Consider the following 17647-nt stretch of genomic DNA (forward strand, 5'->3'; position numbering starts at 1 on the left):
TGATCATTTTGAACATACAGTACAGAAAAACACATAGCAGTGTCATTGTGATAAATACTCTAAAGCAAGCATCTGTCAACAAGATAATTATCTTAATAATGTTTTTTGTTTAATTAAATGTCTTTTGTCAGTGCTCTTGATTTCACTCAAATGAACTCTGAGAATGTGGCAGTCTGCCACGCATTTTCTTCTACAAAATGAGGCAGGTTTTGCGGTCACAGCAATCACTGAAACTCAAAATCCTTCTGCCAAGTAGAATTTAGTGTAAGTAAAGCAATGCCAAGGCAATCACAAGTACCTTGGATCTGTAAATGCAAGCGAGTAGATGATTTTGTAAAATTCTCCAATATAAAAAGCTACACCGACTTAAATCTGACAAGCAAGACTGAAAGTGAGACAGAGAGAGTAAGAGTAAGCAAAAGGAAAACTGGCATTAACTGGTAAAGTACTCTCCCTGCTCATCAAATAGAGATGCATGACCCAGTTAAATTTGCTAGTCTGGTGTTCACATTACATGCACAGATAAACACACCTAGTCACAAACACTGCACTCATGTCGATGAATCAAGAACTTTGACCTGCTTTTGCACCAAAATGAAACCCGCTAATTTTCTTCTTCCTCTCATTACGCCTTCAAATCCGTTTGCGCTTAAAATCCCACTCGCAAATAAGTTGATTTATAATTACTTTTGTTCTTTTGGATCTCCCAGCCAGGCTTAAGGTTGTGAAAAGGAAAAAGAAGAAATGGTGCCAAGGCGAGAATGACAGAATGGGGATATGGTGGAGGGGTGGTTGGTGTAAAGGGTTTGTGAAAGGCAGTGAATGCCAGCTGTCCAGATGCCTGTCTCCCATCTGTTTGAACCCCAACATCTAGCTGGCACCTCTTCTAGTGCTTATCACAACACACACACACACACACACACACACACACACACACACACACACACACACACACACACACACACACACACACACACACACACACACACACACACACACCCACTGTCGCTCTCACGCACACTGAAAAAAACTGGCATTGCTTCTGACACTAGCAGTGCTAGGCAGCTTTGGGATTGGGCACGGAAATGAGGGCTATTGCTAACCGCTAATCCATTTGTGTGTTTACCTTCATCACTAGGATTGTCAAGATCTCTCCAATGCAACTAGTCCCACCTCCTGTTAATCTAAATCCCTCTTTCTTTTTTATAAAGTATCTCTTATGGCTCATTTTAAAACCATGTCCAGCTTTGAGCTCAGCATCCAGTGGACAGATTGGCTCCATATTGCTCAAATCCCTCCATTCTCCTGGATCTGCTGCCGTTACCCTCAGAAAGTCAGCAGGAGGGGACTTTATTGTCCCTCAGAGCCAGAGGTAGTGTTTTGTCATACGCTCAGTGCGATTTTGTCCAAGAAGTGCACTCCACTTTATTGCTGGGTTTATTGTACTTATTGCTTGCAATAGAAAAATGTATTCATTAACTCGCTACGGCCTGTTGAAGTTATTGTAAAACACAGTATAAAGAAAAGATGGGTAAAGTTTGCTGAATATATTATGAACCTTTATAGTTAGATAACAGAATCTAGAGTTTAATAAATTAATTATTCACAACCAACCAGAAACATCATATAAATATTGAACAGGGAAAAGGTTAATAACATTAATTAAAGATTATTTAGAAATATTATTTAGAAAATTTCCAAGAGGTTACTTGCCAGTAGTGTGCTCTTAATGTAATTGCATTATACTTGTCACTCAAACTGATTAAATGTAGCCTACTACATAACACATATTTTGAATGGTTTGACAACCACTGTAGAGACTTGAAACTTGCTTGTGAAGGTTGATCTATCACCGTGAGCAATTTCTGCCTGCAAAAGTTTCATAATCAGTGTTGCGGTTGGTAACAGAGAGTGTTTTGAAAACTCTCCCTGTTTGTGTCTTCTCTATGAGATTTTAGAATTGGCTGCTGAATGTTCACATTACCCCTTTTTAGAGTTTGCTTTTTGGTTTTAATTGTGCATTACTGCACAATTAAAACATGACTTCAATTAAGAAATAAAGGCAACAAAATCGTCACTGTGACAGTACCAGGGTTAAAAATCATGCCAAAGTACCTGTAGGATCATTTGTGGCAAGTCTCACTGACAAATCACAAAAATTGGTCATTTGCGAGGCTCTTCTGTTTTTTTTTTTTTGATGTAAGGAAGCAGAATACAAATGAGGTGTTAAAACTAATACGCTGCGCACTTGGACGCACACCTCCGCCGACTCTCGCAGATACCAGCACATGTTAATAATGCATTTCGACCAAGTGCATCTGGGAGTGTATATTGAGTTACAATGCAAAGCACTCAGCTACAAACTTAATTTAATTCTGATGTTTTTGTATATATATATATATATATATATATATATATATATATGTGTGTGTGTGTGTGGATAAGATGTAGAGGATGTCATAACAGAGGAGACAGGGGATCATATTAGGTAGCTGTGCACATCTGTCAGCATGCAGCCTTCTTCAACACCATTAGATTAGAGCTAATGAAGACACTGTGTGCACGTGTTGGTATATTTGTTAGCTTGGGACATGCACACACACACACACACACACAGGAGCAGAGTGGCTGAAAAGAGACACAGAGAGACTGCCTGGAACCAATTCCTTGTTCTGACATCAGCTGCTCAGGTCTCTTAAATCAGGCAGTGTTCCTGGGGATCGATTAAAAGCAGCATGACAAAGATTGGTAATAGAGATGTGGCGCGTAGCCCAACAGATATATACCCAGCAGACTGAAATGTACAGGGAATTGTAAGAGTTTCATAAATAAACAAAATATTAGTGGAAAGGGGGAGCAAACTGCGAGAAATGCAAACGATAGCAAGAAGACGAGGTGGGAGAGTGCAAGAGAAAGAGCAAGGGGAGGCGAAAGCGTTATAGAAAGGGAGAGAGAGCGATCTTTCCTCCACGCCGCTCCAGCCTTCCTTTCAAATTAGAACAGTCCCGTCTCCTGAGAATGTGACATTTTCACGGAGCAGGCGAGGGAGAGATGGAGGTTCAGACGAGGGTGGGTGGAGGGAGGTGGAAGACAAATGGGGAAGGGGGGCAGAGAGGCGACTGCAGGTTTCTCAGAAGCGAAGAGATGGAAGAATAGAGTGAGAATCAGATTCAGAAAAAAGAGGCAGCAGCACAGGAGTGAGAGAGAGAGAGAGAGAGAGAGAGATGGAGATAAAGAGAGAGAGAGGGGGGGGGGTGCGGGGGTTATTAGTCCACCCTCCAGAGGCTACTAATGCACTGACCTTCATTAACTCGCATTACTGTCGGTGTGTTTGACTGTGTGTGTGAATGTGCAACTCTCTTTAGTTAACACTCATTACAGAGTCTTTGTTTAAAGGCCAGTAAACTAATGAAGTCATTAAATAAGTGGAGAAATTCCTGATTCAAATATTGAAAGCAGAGACTGAGGTAACTTTAGGACCAGGCACGGCCACTGGAAACACGTAGTACATATTACAAACACACTGTATGTTGGTGACTACCAAAGGCCGAGGTATAGATTAACCTAATATACTGTAGGCTGTGGGGTTGAATGTGATGTTGTTTCTAATATCCATCTAATGTATCTATCTGTTTCTCTATCTTTCTATCTCTGTCTGTCTGTCTACAGGCTCTTCTTGATACTCAAAAACAGCTGCGTTCTCAGATCTCCAACTTTACCTTCAACCTGGGCTTCTCAGGGAAGTTCTACCACACAGGTTTGTTATATTTATATGCTTTACCATCCAAACATACACACCAGTGCCAGGCGTTCTTACTTTAACAAATATGATTTTTTAAATTTTTTTATAGACTGATGTTTCGTATGAATGATTCATATGTTATTTCATTTATATGAGTGGGTTTTTATGTGGACGCCCTAAATGTCATTTGTCAAAATGAGTTGCCTATGGTAACAGCTTTCCATGTGGCTCAAACTAAGTATAGCACATGCGGTAGTTTTAAGGAAAAAACTGTTTTCGTTTATGTTTTATTTCACTGCATGAACAGATATTGTGGGACTTAACATGTTTGGTTTTATGATGAAGTGGAAGCTTCAAACTAATTTAAAAAATGTGATGGCACCTACCAGAATCGATAAACTGAACACACAATGTTCATTCCAATCAATTTACATTATATAACATGATCTTTATAATTGATATCTAGATGCTCAGTGTTAGTCTGGATCAATAAGAACATCTTATTGTTATGTTGAAGTTACAATTCTTCTAACAGAAAGTGAAAATCAGTGCCGCATTTATTTGAAACTTGACAAGTTATACTATGCAGTACAAAAAGAAACAGTTTCTGTTGTACATCTAGACATATACTACATTGTACGTATGCATATGCAAACTATCACCTTGGTATAAGATAAATACTATAATAAGTACTTTATTAATGAGGTTGGGCATTGATGTAATATAAATGTTTTGTTAAGATGAAAGCAAATGCAGAAATACTTAATTTAATTACGTGTATTGCAGTAAATCTGATGTTTCTATTTACAGTAACAAAAATCTATTTATATAAATTATATAATGACTGTTACACTTAAAGTCAGAAATAAATGAACTACCAAATACAATTTACTAAAAAAAGGATGAATTTGCAGTACAGACGGAGTAATCAATCCCACACGGTTGCCAGAGCTAGTGTGTATAAGTGCTATGTTATCCTATTCATCATTGAAAAATGAGTTTGATCTCATATTATATATATGGTGTGCTGACATACTGATGTGCATTCTAAGCTCTGTTGTGTTTCCAAGGACAGATTTTATTGATTTTCTAGTTAAGTGTCTAAATCTGCAGCAAGAGAACAAAGGAGTAGGAAACGCTTGAAAGAAAAAATAGAGGTGGGACTGAACATAATTATAATTAAAATAAATCTGATGCCAAATAGAACATACAGCGTCTTTCTTTTGCTATGGCATGATTTTACCATGGTATCAGACCGCACCTTATTTAGCAACACAACCTTAAAAACAGCGACAATTTCTATATAGCAAAGATTTTTTTATGCTCTGGACCTGCATAAAACGTGCACTTATTCATGTTCTTTATTATTTCGTTCGTTATTCTTTGTCCTTTTGTCCTTGTGTGTGTGTGTTTTCGTGTGTGCAGGCACGCTGGAGGAGGATGAGGGAGATGATTTACTATTGAAGTACGTGGATGAGTTCTGGTGGTTCCCCCACATGTGGAGCCACATGCAGCCTCACCTCTTCCACAACGAGTCCTCACTCCTGGAGCAGATGGTCCTCAACAAGGAGTTTGCTCTGGTGAGATGGATGCACGCATGCACATGCACACACACACAAACGCTTTCTTGCAGCTGTTTATTTCGTTGTTGCATTCCTCTTCTTGTGTGTCCTTTTAATCATGCTCGCTTCCCATGATTGCATTTTCTTCAAGGACGTCTGTTGCTGCTAGTAATTGTTCTGTTTTTGCCACAGCAGATTGCATTGATGATGTTTACAGGTCAAAGAGCTGGAACTGTTCTAACAAACAGAATCACTTTTTGTTACATACACTACATTATTAACAGGAAACCTTGTTTACATCAATTTGTTACATTTTTCCATCCCGGGTGACATTCCTATACGACAGGACACTGTCTGCCAAATTTCATGTCCTGTGTGTTATATATTTTTAGGTTTAGGTTTAAAATGTGTTTTAATTTCTACAAGTTTCTACAAATGAACAATATTGACAGTACATTATAAATATGTCTTTATTGTGTTAATCAAAAACATAATCAGGGTAGAATTACATTTCCTGCAGAACATATTTGCTCATTAATATCATTTTAAGAGGCAGGGTTGGGAAGATTGTTGTTTTTCTGTCAGCATAAGCAATAACCATCATGTACTCATTTTCTACAGTAAAACAAAAAACAATAAATGTAATTTTCCTGTTGGGAAGTGATGCACTTCTTTCGATGGGCACAACTGATCCTGGTTTCATCTGACGTCCATAAAGGTCGAGCTCTGTTGTTGCCCTGCTCTGCCTTGTTTTCCTTTGCTTTGTTAGTATGTGTGTGAGTGAATTGAAATTGTTTGTATGACCCTACTGGTACTGGAGTGCGATATCCAGTGGGGGGGGGGGGGGGGGGCTGGTTCATGTTGTTGAAGGTGAATGTGATTATAAAGTGTGATCCCTCACCTCTATTGTACGCACGCACACACACATGCATTCTCCACTCCCTCATCCCCTGACCGCTGATGCTTAACTTTGACAGTGTGTGTAGGTGTGTGTCAGAGTGAAGGACAACACCATCAGTCTGCAAGAACTCCACCCCGCAACCATCCACCCCTCACGCTCCCGCACATACAAATGCACACACAAACTATTTCCAACCTGAAGGCCAGCATCATAACAAACACAACACAAACCATGCTCTTCTTCTACAAGGTCAGACTGTTGGGCTCTGTGTTTTTATGTCCCACCATGTCTGTTGTCAGAGTTGTAAACGTGCTATAACTTCTGTTTATGTATATAACCCTCACCTACCTGTCTGTCTCTGCGTATGGATGTTATCCATTTCCAGGAGCACAGCATCCCAGTGGACATGGGCTACGCTGTGGCGCCTCACCACTCAGGTGTCTACCCGGTTCACCTGCAGCTCTACAAGGCCTGGAGACGTGTGTGGAACATCCAAGTGACCAGCACTGAAGAGTACCCCCACCTCAAACCAGCGCGCTACCGAAAGGGCTTCATCAGTAACAACATCATGGTGAGGAGACAACATTGTTAATCACAAGTCTGTGAAAAGCCTCAGGGGTGCCTGTGCTCATCCACGCCCATAACTGCACTTTGATCAGTTGGCGCGCTTCTACACAAACATAAGAATTGATTAACATCTTCACAAATGGGCATTCATTACTGAGGATCTATTTTTTTTGTTTAGCTAAAGGCAAACGGTCTCATTTAAAAATATATTCTATAGCAAACATCTCTATGATTATTTAATATATTTCTTTTTGGATTTATTTTTTTCCCCACTTGATTTTTCTTCTGTAAGGCAAGTGATACGTTTGGCTTGGGTTTCCACAGCTGGTGGTTGTTGGTATCCTTTGATACAAGTTATTGCTGGTGCTGTGTGTGGACACACCTTATAAAATATGTTGGCCTTGCAGAGAAAGCATAGATGTGTGTGTTATCTGACAAAAAGAGGTGAGTCAGGTTAGTCATATAAACATGATGAATATCACAACAAAGTGCATCTTTGAAGAATTACTTTATGTGCGTCTCCTAACACAACACATTTGATCATGCCGCGGTCATCAATCAAGCCTAACACTCAAAGTGCGGTATGTAGTGTCCTTGACTGCCAGAAAAACTACTTGCTTAAATCATCTGAAAGAAATTAAAAATCATGGGTCTCTAAATCAAAGCTTAACTGCAGAATGTCTGTTTGGATTCTTTTATCTTACTTTGAAAAACAGTCTCTTTGTTCAAGTAAGTGTTCGCTGAATAGTGAATTGTGTGCTGATTGTTTGTTGCGGTCTTAAATGGAAAATCAATGATCCTTTGCGTGGTGTGTTACCCTGGTGTGTGCACGCGCATGTGTCTGTGTTTGTGTGTGTGATATGTATTCTTTGACCTCCTCTCACCACAGCTCTATGTTGATTCAATTTAAATGGCTTCACAAGGCGCATAAAAAAGTTGGCTTTTCTGTGTGTAAGTCTGTGTGCATTTGTATCTTTGTTTATGTGCAGGGTGTATATCTTAAGGACCTAGTAATGAGAGCATTTCATGCTCCAATAAATAATTCATCAGTCACTGTTTGAGACAGCAATAGAATAAAACTGCCGTCGCCCATTCCACCTAAGCAAGTTGTCCTCTCTCCCCCCCTCCTCCTACTCCTCCTCTTCATTCACTTGTCAGTCAGGCTCTTTGTCAGTGTGCATAACTGCTCCCTTATTGACAAAAGAACCAATCACATCTGACACCAAAATTACCAGTCCATGTTGTTCTGCTGTATTTGGGGCTTGAGCAGACAATTTGAAACGACAGCTATGTCAATTTCCTAATCAGTCCTAGAAGTCTGCTTTTATTTCTTGACATCTTGTCACAGATTCATAAAAGACAGCCACTTAATCCTATGTCCTTTCAATACAATAGCAAGCTGACACTTTGACAGGCTATAATGTGTTATCATACATTACCAATAGTAAGGTATTGAAAAACATTGGTGAATCACTAATTTAGATAATAAGCCATTGAATAAAAATACATATTCAAAATGATACAGAAAACAGGAGAAGCAAATTGCAGAAGAAAAGTTTTTTTGAAGAAAAGCTGAAGAGAAAGTAGGCTAAAGTCAAATTAAATCCCCAGAAAAAATTACTCTCAAGCTTACCGTCGACCCCAATTATGGATGCAGCTCTTATCCGAACATTGTTTTTGACACTTTTGTTTTCTTTGTCTTTCAAATTAAACGTCAGACAATAGTTTTATTGGCAAGTATAAACTTCTTGTTGGAAATTTTGCCAATACACCAAAATCACATTGGTGGGAGAGTAAGGTCACATGAAAATCGGATCCATTGCTGAAATCAGATGATCACAAAGAGTGAGCTTCCATCAGATGAGCTTTCCTCTTCTATTAGCTTTGCTCTGCTCTGGTGCAAGTTATAGATGTTTGGCAAAGAGATCACATGTAACTCTGTTCAGCACAATCAGACGTCATTTAATTCTCTGAGGAAAAATGTTACGATGAAATTAACCCTAGAAAGCACAGCTGGGTCTGTGACTTAGAATTAGCCACCGCTGGTGGTCTCAGAGGTGTCCAGTTAATGCTGCATCAAATTCACTCCCACATCCAACAGTGTCAACCGCAACAATGGATAGAGTTGCGCAGGAATTTAGTATATATTAATTTTGAATTTCTCCATATTTGTGCTTTGAAGACTTCTCCACGTTACCTAAGCAATCTTCATCCATTTCAGGAGCAGATGAAGCTTATGTGATATGACCAAAAAGCTCCAGATCAGCAAGTAAATGAAGCGTTAGACCGGCTTTTGCTTTCTTCTACTGAACGTTTAAGCCAACATCACCGAAAAGTGCTCTTAAAAAAACTTGAATGAATTAGTAGCAATAGTTACATTAATTTAGAATGGGGAACAAGGTAAACAGTGTAGGAAATAGTGAACAGGTCCATCTTTTGCATCAAGACATTGCATGCTGCACTGACTTAATAGCAAACGGAGGCTTGGAAACATACACAATGAATTTGACAGTAGGCACATTATTCTGAGAGGCAGTTTGAGTGGTGGTTTGTGTGTGTTTTTGTGCATATGCATGCAGAATCTAAATAGTAAATAATTTTACCATAAATTGGCTGGATAGCTTTATATTCTGATAATTCATATAGACTCCTGACCTAACCTCATAAAGTTAGTGTGGCACATCACTCACAACCTTCCCCTCTGCCCCTTGCTCCATCTTTGTTTGCTCCGAGGAGGACAGGAAGTTGTCTTAAGGCTGTAAAATTGGTGTTTGTGTGTCTCTGTCAGCAGATTGAGAGCCACCCAGTGGACCCACAGTATCAGAACAAATCAGACTGAAATATGGGACTGTGCCGCGTATGTGTCTGTGTGTTTGTGTGTGGGTGTTTGTGTGTGTGTGTAAGTGTTTGTGTGGGAGTGTGCACTCGCGCAAACATGCATACTTGTGTGTGTGTGTGTGTGTGTGTGTGTGTGTGTGTATTTCTTTTTAAAATACACTATATCAGTTTGAGCTATAGCTCTGTGGATAATTGGTTTGGTGAAATAGTGCTGAGTGTCTGTGGCTCTGGTGGCTCTTCTCTCTCTCTCTCTCTCTCTCTCTCTCTCTTCTGTGTGTGTGTGAACGACTGCAGTGTTTTATAGATAAACCAATATCTGCGCTGCCAGCCTTTACTCTCTATTTCACACAGAGAAGTGCTCCACAAGGAGTTCACAATAAAGACCTTCATCTTTACTCCTCTTCTTTCATTCATTTAATGACCTAATGAAAAAGAGATTAATTCATCCTCTGTTAAACACTTGATCCCGCACTCTGTGAATCTTTTATGCCTGTGTTGGGAACATCATTTTGGCTTTTTTGTAGCATAGATTAATTTAAATACAGATTTAAATAGGCAAAGAAGACTTTCAGACTCTCAGTGGATACCTTGTCTAATCTTAGACAAATGTTAGTATTACAGTTGAGGTAAGCTGTAAAGACTTGATGATTCAAATATCAAAATATGAAGCCATGTCTTTTCAACATGTCATTGCTGTGAGATAAATTGTTGTCACGTTTAAAACCTTTTCACCTGCTCCAGGTGGGATTAAAAGTAATCCATTATCATCGCCTTCCACAACAACGAGTCACCAAAGTACCAAACAGGTGTGGTTGAGGAACAGTGCCCCACGAAGACTTGACATCACCCGTGCATTTCATACACCTGCATGACAAATGAAGGGTCTCTACTACTGTAGTGAAGTAATCTCAGCTGGACAACTCTTTGGGACTCATGGCTCCAGCTCAGCAGTAAATGGTGTGTCCTTTGAGAACCCTAAATTGAATCTCATAGATCTTTTTTGATACCAGACATGTTGACTTGTCATTACGAGAAAGGTGGAGCTTATAACATTTAATGATGGTTCACTGTATTTAAGCGTCCCAGTAAGACATGCCAGTGAGCCAGCATGCACATTACCAGAGTCCTGGAACTCATGAATGGAGCAGAGACGTCGTTTATGTTATTAATTACACTTGTGCTTTTTATTTTTTCCCAAGTCAAAATGCCAGCTGTGAAAAAAGTAACTTTTACACTCTGCAAGAGTTGTAATGTGACTTGAACCATCTGTAGAATTAGCACCTGTGCTTCTACACTGCGACAGGTAACATCACCATATGCTGGATGACACAACACATCACAATATCCCTGACATGCTCTGCTGTCTGCTTCTCATATTACTCGTGTAGACAAGCTTGGCTCTATAGCTTCACATTTCATTATCACATCTGTTATATTTTATGCTGCTAGCTGAATTATTTTTCTTATTTTTAAATCATCTTTGTACCTGGTTCGTTTGTACTTTGGCCTTGAAATAGGTGAGTGAGCACCTAGCTGTTTTAGTTTCCTGTTTAATCTTAAATCATTGTATCATGGTAGTTTAATATGCCACTTAAAAGAGTAGATTAAATTTGTTTGCAGGTCTTGGGGACTACATATGTTGAAACTCGACTCACTCCACAGAGCCCTCATGCTCTGCCCCAACTGCTGCACAAAGCGCTGTTTGCTTGCTTATTCAAAGTTTGTTAATATTGATGTCCAGTTTTCCTTAAATTCAACAGTGCACATCCTTGGGTTCCAAGCAATAAACCTGCCAAGAGTGAAGTAGAGAGGATGAACGGTTTTCGCAATATCAAAAGACACAGACAGACTGAGTGTCCTTGCTTTATAAGTTTTTGTCCTGTATATTACCGCCTACTGATCATACTTATCTTGGCCTTCAGTTCTCATAAGCTATTTGTTCATTTGCACTTCCTATGTAAACTGAAGAGATGAAAGCTATTTAAAATTCCTCCTTTTATGTGTATGCGTAGGTGCTGCCCCGCCAGACGTGTGGCTTGTTTACTCACACCATCTACTATAAGGAATACCCTGGTGGACCTAAAGAACTGGACAAAAGCATCCGTGGGGGAGAGCTGTTTCTCACTGTGCTTCTCAACCCGGTGAGTCACAAAACCACACACACCTTTAAACACACACACCTTTGCACATGCAAACGGATATACAGAGTGAGAAGCAACGAGGCCTGTTACTTTCTGTTTTGATTTTTGCACCTTAAAGAGGCCCAGCTGGGTTTTCCGCTCTCTCTGTAAAGGTAACTTCCTCTGTCTGGCTCATTCTTTTTCATTTTTGCCGTTTGTGAGTGTGTGTGTGTGTGTGTGTGTGTGTGTGTACGTGTGTACGTGTGTGTGTGCGTGTCTCGCTCTCTCTCTGTCTCTTTTCCTGTCAGGGGCTGCTTCTTACTGTGGAGCTGTGTTCATCTCCCCACTTTAAATTAGGTCACACCACAGGGGGAGTTGCTGTCACACACACACACACACACACACACACACACACACACACACACACACACACACACACACACACACACACACACACACACACACACACACACACACACACACACACACACATCACACACACACACACACACACACACACACACATCCTACCCCTCTTACTTACCCCTGTTGTGTATGTCAGCTCAACTCGATTCTGCTTCGAATTAAGTTACAGAATTAGGTTTTGGTGGCACCTGTGATGTTCACACACGTGCTTGCAAGCACATGCATGCACACAGTTAAAACTCATAACATGCACATGCTCCAAAATACACAGAGACCGACCAGGAGTAGGCTTTATTGAAGTGTCAGGTAGGGGATTGCTGAACTAGAGAAGCTGTCAGAAGTGCAGCTACGCACAACAACCCAATCTAGTTCTTTCTTCTTCTTCTTCTTCTTCTTCTTCTTCTTCTTCTTCTTCTTCTTCTTCTTCTTCTTCTTCTTCTTCTTCTTCTTCTTCTTCTTCTTCTTATTTGAGTCTGCCTTCTTTACTGTTTTATTCATTTTGATGTGTATTGTCTTCTGTGTCTCTGCATGCCAGTGCATCCCTGTTCCCTCCTCAGTTTTTTGTCCTAAAATGATAATGATACATGGAAGAAGTACAGAATAAGCTTGTTGTTCCTTCCAGTTGTCAGTTGATATAACAAAATAGAAATCAATTTGTATACATTTTAAAAAACCCTCTGAATTGCTTTAATTTGCTACTCCAAAAATCTTTTGTACTTTCTAGGAAAGAAGGCCTTTGGTACGAATGAAGTGTTTTACATTTCCTGCAGAAGAGTCTATAATTTTGTTATAACAGACCAAAAAAGTGAATGTTGGCATCGGGTAAAAAAATAGATGGAGCGTAATTCACCTTTTTTTTATATTGAAGGGATTTGTATGAACATAAGAGGGGAAAGTGCAGCAAACGATTAGTCACCTGTGCCAGTCTTTTTCATGACCTATTGAATGAGTTGTTATAGGGACTAATAACGATGTGGCCTTTCAACTCTGCAGTAGTTAGACTGAGCAGCACAATTGAACAGACATACGTGTTGTTAAGGAAGACCAGTAGTATAGTTTTGGATTGTAGATTAAAAACTTCCTGGATGCCTTGTAAAAAGGAATTGCTATAGGAAAAAGAATAGTTATTTAAACACTGAAAAGTTGAGCTTATATGGAAAGAGAAAAGTTATACCTTATATTAAAAGGTTATTAAGGAAGTCCAACACATTGCAGTAATAATAAGACAAACGGTGACTTCTTACTCAGATACATCATTTTGTTGCTGCTCAAAGAAAAAAGGTGCCTTTTGCATCACTGTTGCTGTCATCTCAACATGAGCTCACAAACAAAGAGGGATGCCTCTGCACACTCACTCTCCCTCCCTGTCCTTCTCTGTCTTTTGCACACACACACACACACACACACACACACACAGACAGACAGACACACACACACACACACACACACACACACACACACACACACACAGACAGACAGACAGACAGACAGACAGACAGACAGACAGACAGACAGACAGACAGACAGACAGACAGACAGACAGACAGACAGACAGACAGACAGACACACACACACACACACACACACACACACACACACACACACACACACACACACACACACACACACACACACACACATACAGGTTTTGACATTCCTCTTGAAATACAGAAACACACAGGCTAATTACATTTTTTCCTCTGTTTCCAAATATTTTCTTTCACATCGTTCTTTTTTTAATCAGTTTAATAAGAGATGAAACTCTCCTCATGTTGTATCTCTTAATGAAGAGAAATATTCTGCCATGCTCACATACACATAAAGACTGATGATTCATTTTTGCTTCTCCCTGCTATGCTTCCATTTGTAGACGCATAAGCTTTCATTAGTGTGTGCACTATGTGTCTATAATCAATAGTGTTCTGTGGCTCACTGCTTTAGTCCCCGGGGGGTTTCCTATTGTTTGATGATCTGCACATTGGTAACATTGTCACTTCCCATTCAGCGACTTTAAATCACATTTTGCCTGTGGTGGCAGTTCACCACTGACAACAGCCAACATATTGAATGTGTGTGTGTACATGCACATGAACTGTATGTGTGTGCGCGCGTATGTGTCTGTGTGCGTTTGGATACGCTTGCATCATTCCAGGCTGCATCAGCTATCATTGAGCTCCCCGTCTCACATAAGCTCGACAATCGATTGGACGACCTAGACTCTGCAAACAGCCAATAGGGCACAAGTCATTCCCCGATAAATGGCCGGAGAGATGGTGAGAGAGGGGTGAGAGAGGAGAGAGGAGAGAGGGAGGACAAGAAGAGATGGAGGCTGGGGAGTCAGAGAGAGCAGGGTGAGAAGGTGGCAGACAGACTCAGATTTAATTTTCAGGTCACGGCATCTTGTGTCACTTGAGAATCCAGACACATACAGGGAGAAAGTGATGCACATGCAGGCACACACACAGAAACACACACCCGTGCATATGTTTGTGTGTCAGCATCCAGATATCTGCATATGGGTGCATGTGTATTTTTGTATAAATGAGTGTATAGCTGACGTAAGCAGAGCTGTAGACATATATCAGGGCTGACATTTAACGCTTAGCTCTGCCAGTAAGCTTATTAGCCATATCAGCACAATCTCCCTCCCTCCTAGGCCTTTGTTTTACCCAGTACTCACCCTCCCGCCTCTCACCTCTCCACCAACTCTTTCTGCCTCTAATTTTTCTCTATTTTAACAACCTGTTCATTCTGACTTTCACACATGTGAATCTGTTTGTCCCATTTCCACTCCTTCCTTCTCTTTCTCCGGAAGCCTGCTGATTGCTACTGAAGGCTTTGGCAGCTCATCAACACATACAGCCACTCTCTAACACACACAAACACACTCTCGCTCACAGACCCACACGCACACACACACAAACAGGACTCGAAATTACAAAGTGAGAGTAAAGCACTGGAAGAAGGCCGAATGGAAAGGGGCAGAAGATGTTGACTGGAGCAGGCAGAATTAATTAAATCAAAATCATTTGGTGTGTTGACGTTCAGATTTCAATTATCCACTGATGAGGAAGAGACACTGCAAGAGCAAAAAGGGGAGAGAGGACAATGACGGTGAAGGGGAGGGAATGAAACAGAGAGGGAGAGGGGGGATGTAGGCTTCTTTTTAGTAGCAATAACAATTCAATCAGGGAGAAATGTATATGGAACTAAGTGCTACGTAATGGGAAACAGGCTAATGCAGCTACACATTGAAGGAGAGAGAAAGCAGCAGAGATAGATAGATAGATAGATAGATAGATAGATAGATAGATAGATAGATAGATAGATAGATAGATAGATAGATAGATAGATAGATAGATAGATAGATAGATAGATAGATAGATAGATAGACTGAGAGATATATAGATAGATATAAATGGACAGATAGAGAGAAAAGTGGAAGGAAATCCATCAACCAAAACACTTAATTTCCTCAAAATATGCAATCATGTTAGACTGGATTGGAGCATGTCACAAACTCAAATACAACGCTGACATTCTCTTAATCTTCCAAGCGTTGCCATGTGTGTGTGTGTGTGTGTGAGGGTGTTTGTGTGGCTGTGTGTTCATGTGTGCAAAGGGATTTTGAAGAACATCACTCCATGTTGGACTGACATGCTTCATCAGAGCATCTAGGTCAGCATGAGATCGGAGAGAGTAGAAAAAAATACACAAAGTGACTTTTTGTAGAAAACGAGAGACATTAAAATGATGAGTGAGGAGGGAGTAAATGAAGCTGCATAGGAGCAATGAAGAGAAAGACAAGGGGAAAAGATTAAAAGAGGGAAGCTGCAAGGTTGGCTTTATTTCTCTCATTTTTACACTTCTCTCCCAGTCCAGTTCCAAGAATGATTTGAGCCCAATTCTGGTGTTAAATTATTAGCGCTGTATTCTTTATTAAAGGCACATAGGGGACTTAAAGCAATCCAATATGCAGGAAATGAGACGCGGCACCAGATGCAGAGAAAAGGTTTCTATGGTTCAGTTATTTAAATTCTTACCCACAGCGAGTTCTTCCACCAAAAGGGATTGGGGCTTGCACCGTGTCAGGAGATTAACACTCTCTCAAGTGGCATTTTCTTGTTTTTTAATTCACACTCACCTGCCAAGGTTACTCTCTATGTCTCTCTCTTTGTTACCCACACACACACACACACTCTGTACTTTTTTTTCCTTCTCTTTTTCTGCAGTTCTCCAATTACAAACACAAATCATCTTCTCTCTCCCACATTGTTTAATTTGGCAGCCAGTGCTTAAGCTCTTTAATGAATGTTTCCATGTTCAATAACACCCAGATTCTCGTTCTCTCTCAATCTCTTTCTCTCTCTCTCTGTCTTCCATGCACACACACCCGCACATAAACCACACACACATACTGTACATGCATATACACACACGTAATGGGCCAGATTTCATATTGTGAGTTTTGAAAGGAACATAAATCACTTTTTGATCACTTTGTCTGCTTTCAAAAAAGCACAAGACAACACAAAAGAGAGAGGTGGGACACTTTGAAATGGTTAATGGTTTATTTAATAGTTTATTTACGAAGGTCAGATTTGTCTGCATTCACTGTGAATCAGGTTAAAACCTTTTCATTTTATAATACTCACCCCCACCCAAACCACTGCAGCATGCCGTGGGAGATATTCTGTCTCATCCCAAATGTGAATAGATGTTTCCGGTGAGACGCTGTCGAATTTAATATTACACGTTTCTAAGAGCAGTACTCCAATTTCTCCATGCATGCTTAGAGGAGACAGGTTCTTCGTTTTTGACATTACGAGTCGTTGGAGAGGAGGAGTAAGCAAACATTTATGGAGTGTGTTTCTGCTGTTCCTGGTTGAGTGCGTGTTGGTGATGCCTTGACAGTGGTTCCACATTGTTGCCCTTACATCAACCAGATTGATATGAAGCACGCAAGGCTGCATGGTGCGCTGCTGGTTTGCCTTAAGTGAGCACGAGAAAAAGAAGGCCGTGGCAGATGCACACACTTGCGCAGGAATACACAAACATACAGATGCATGAACAATTATGCTGACACTCACACACACACACATACACACACACATGAAAAATGACTCTGACATGCATACCCTTGCTCCTCTCTGTTCTTTCTGTGTTGCATTCTTTGTCACAAAGACACACACGTCTGGTTCCTCTTTCTCCCTCCCACAGTGTCTCTCTCACACACACACACACACACACACACACACACACACACACACACACACACACACACACACACACACACACACACACACACACACACATCAGTATTCGGGGAAATCAGTATTCTGTGCAGCTTCCCAGGTCGGCCGGACGCTGATCCATCAAACCCCGACACTGTGTCGCTTTGTATCTGCGGCAACCTTCAACGTTAAAGAGGAGCACCGACAGTCCTCTGTCACCAGGAAATTCTCTGCGTATATTTGTGTGTGTCTCTCTC

General features: G+C 40.5%; 1 protein-coding gene across 4 annotated transcripts in view; it reads left to right on the forward strand.

Moving 5' to 3' along the window:
* ndst3 (N-deacetylase/N-sulfotransferase (heparan glucosaminyl) 3) overlaps positions 1–17647 on the forward strand; it is a 90437-nt gene that overhangs the window by 61017 nt on the left and 11773 nt on the right. For all 4 annotated transcript variants that reach the window (XM_054604635.1, XM_054604636.1, XM_054604634.1 and 1 more), the window contains 4 exons: positions 3670–3757; positions 5168–5322; positions 6591–6776; positions 11623–11751. In XM_054604635.1, the coding sequence (XP_054460610.1) occupies positions 3670–3757; positions 5168–5322; positions 6591–6776; positions 11623–11751 (558 nt within the window). The remainder of the gene's footprint in view (positions 1–3669; positions 3758–5167; positions 5323–6590; positions 6777–11622; positions 11752–17647) is intronic.

This window comes from Anoplopoma fimbria, chromosome 9, assembly GCF_027596085.1.
Source record: "Anoplopoma fimbria isolate UVic2021 breed Golden Eagle Sablefish chromosome 9, Afim_UVic_2022, whole genome shotgun sequence".
Classification (NCBI taxonomy): domain Eukaryota; kingdom Metazoa; phylum Chordata; class Actinopteri; order Perciformes; family Anoplopomatidae; genus Anoplopoma; species Anoplopoma fimbria.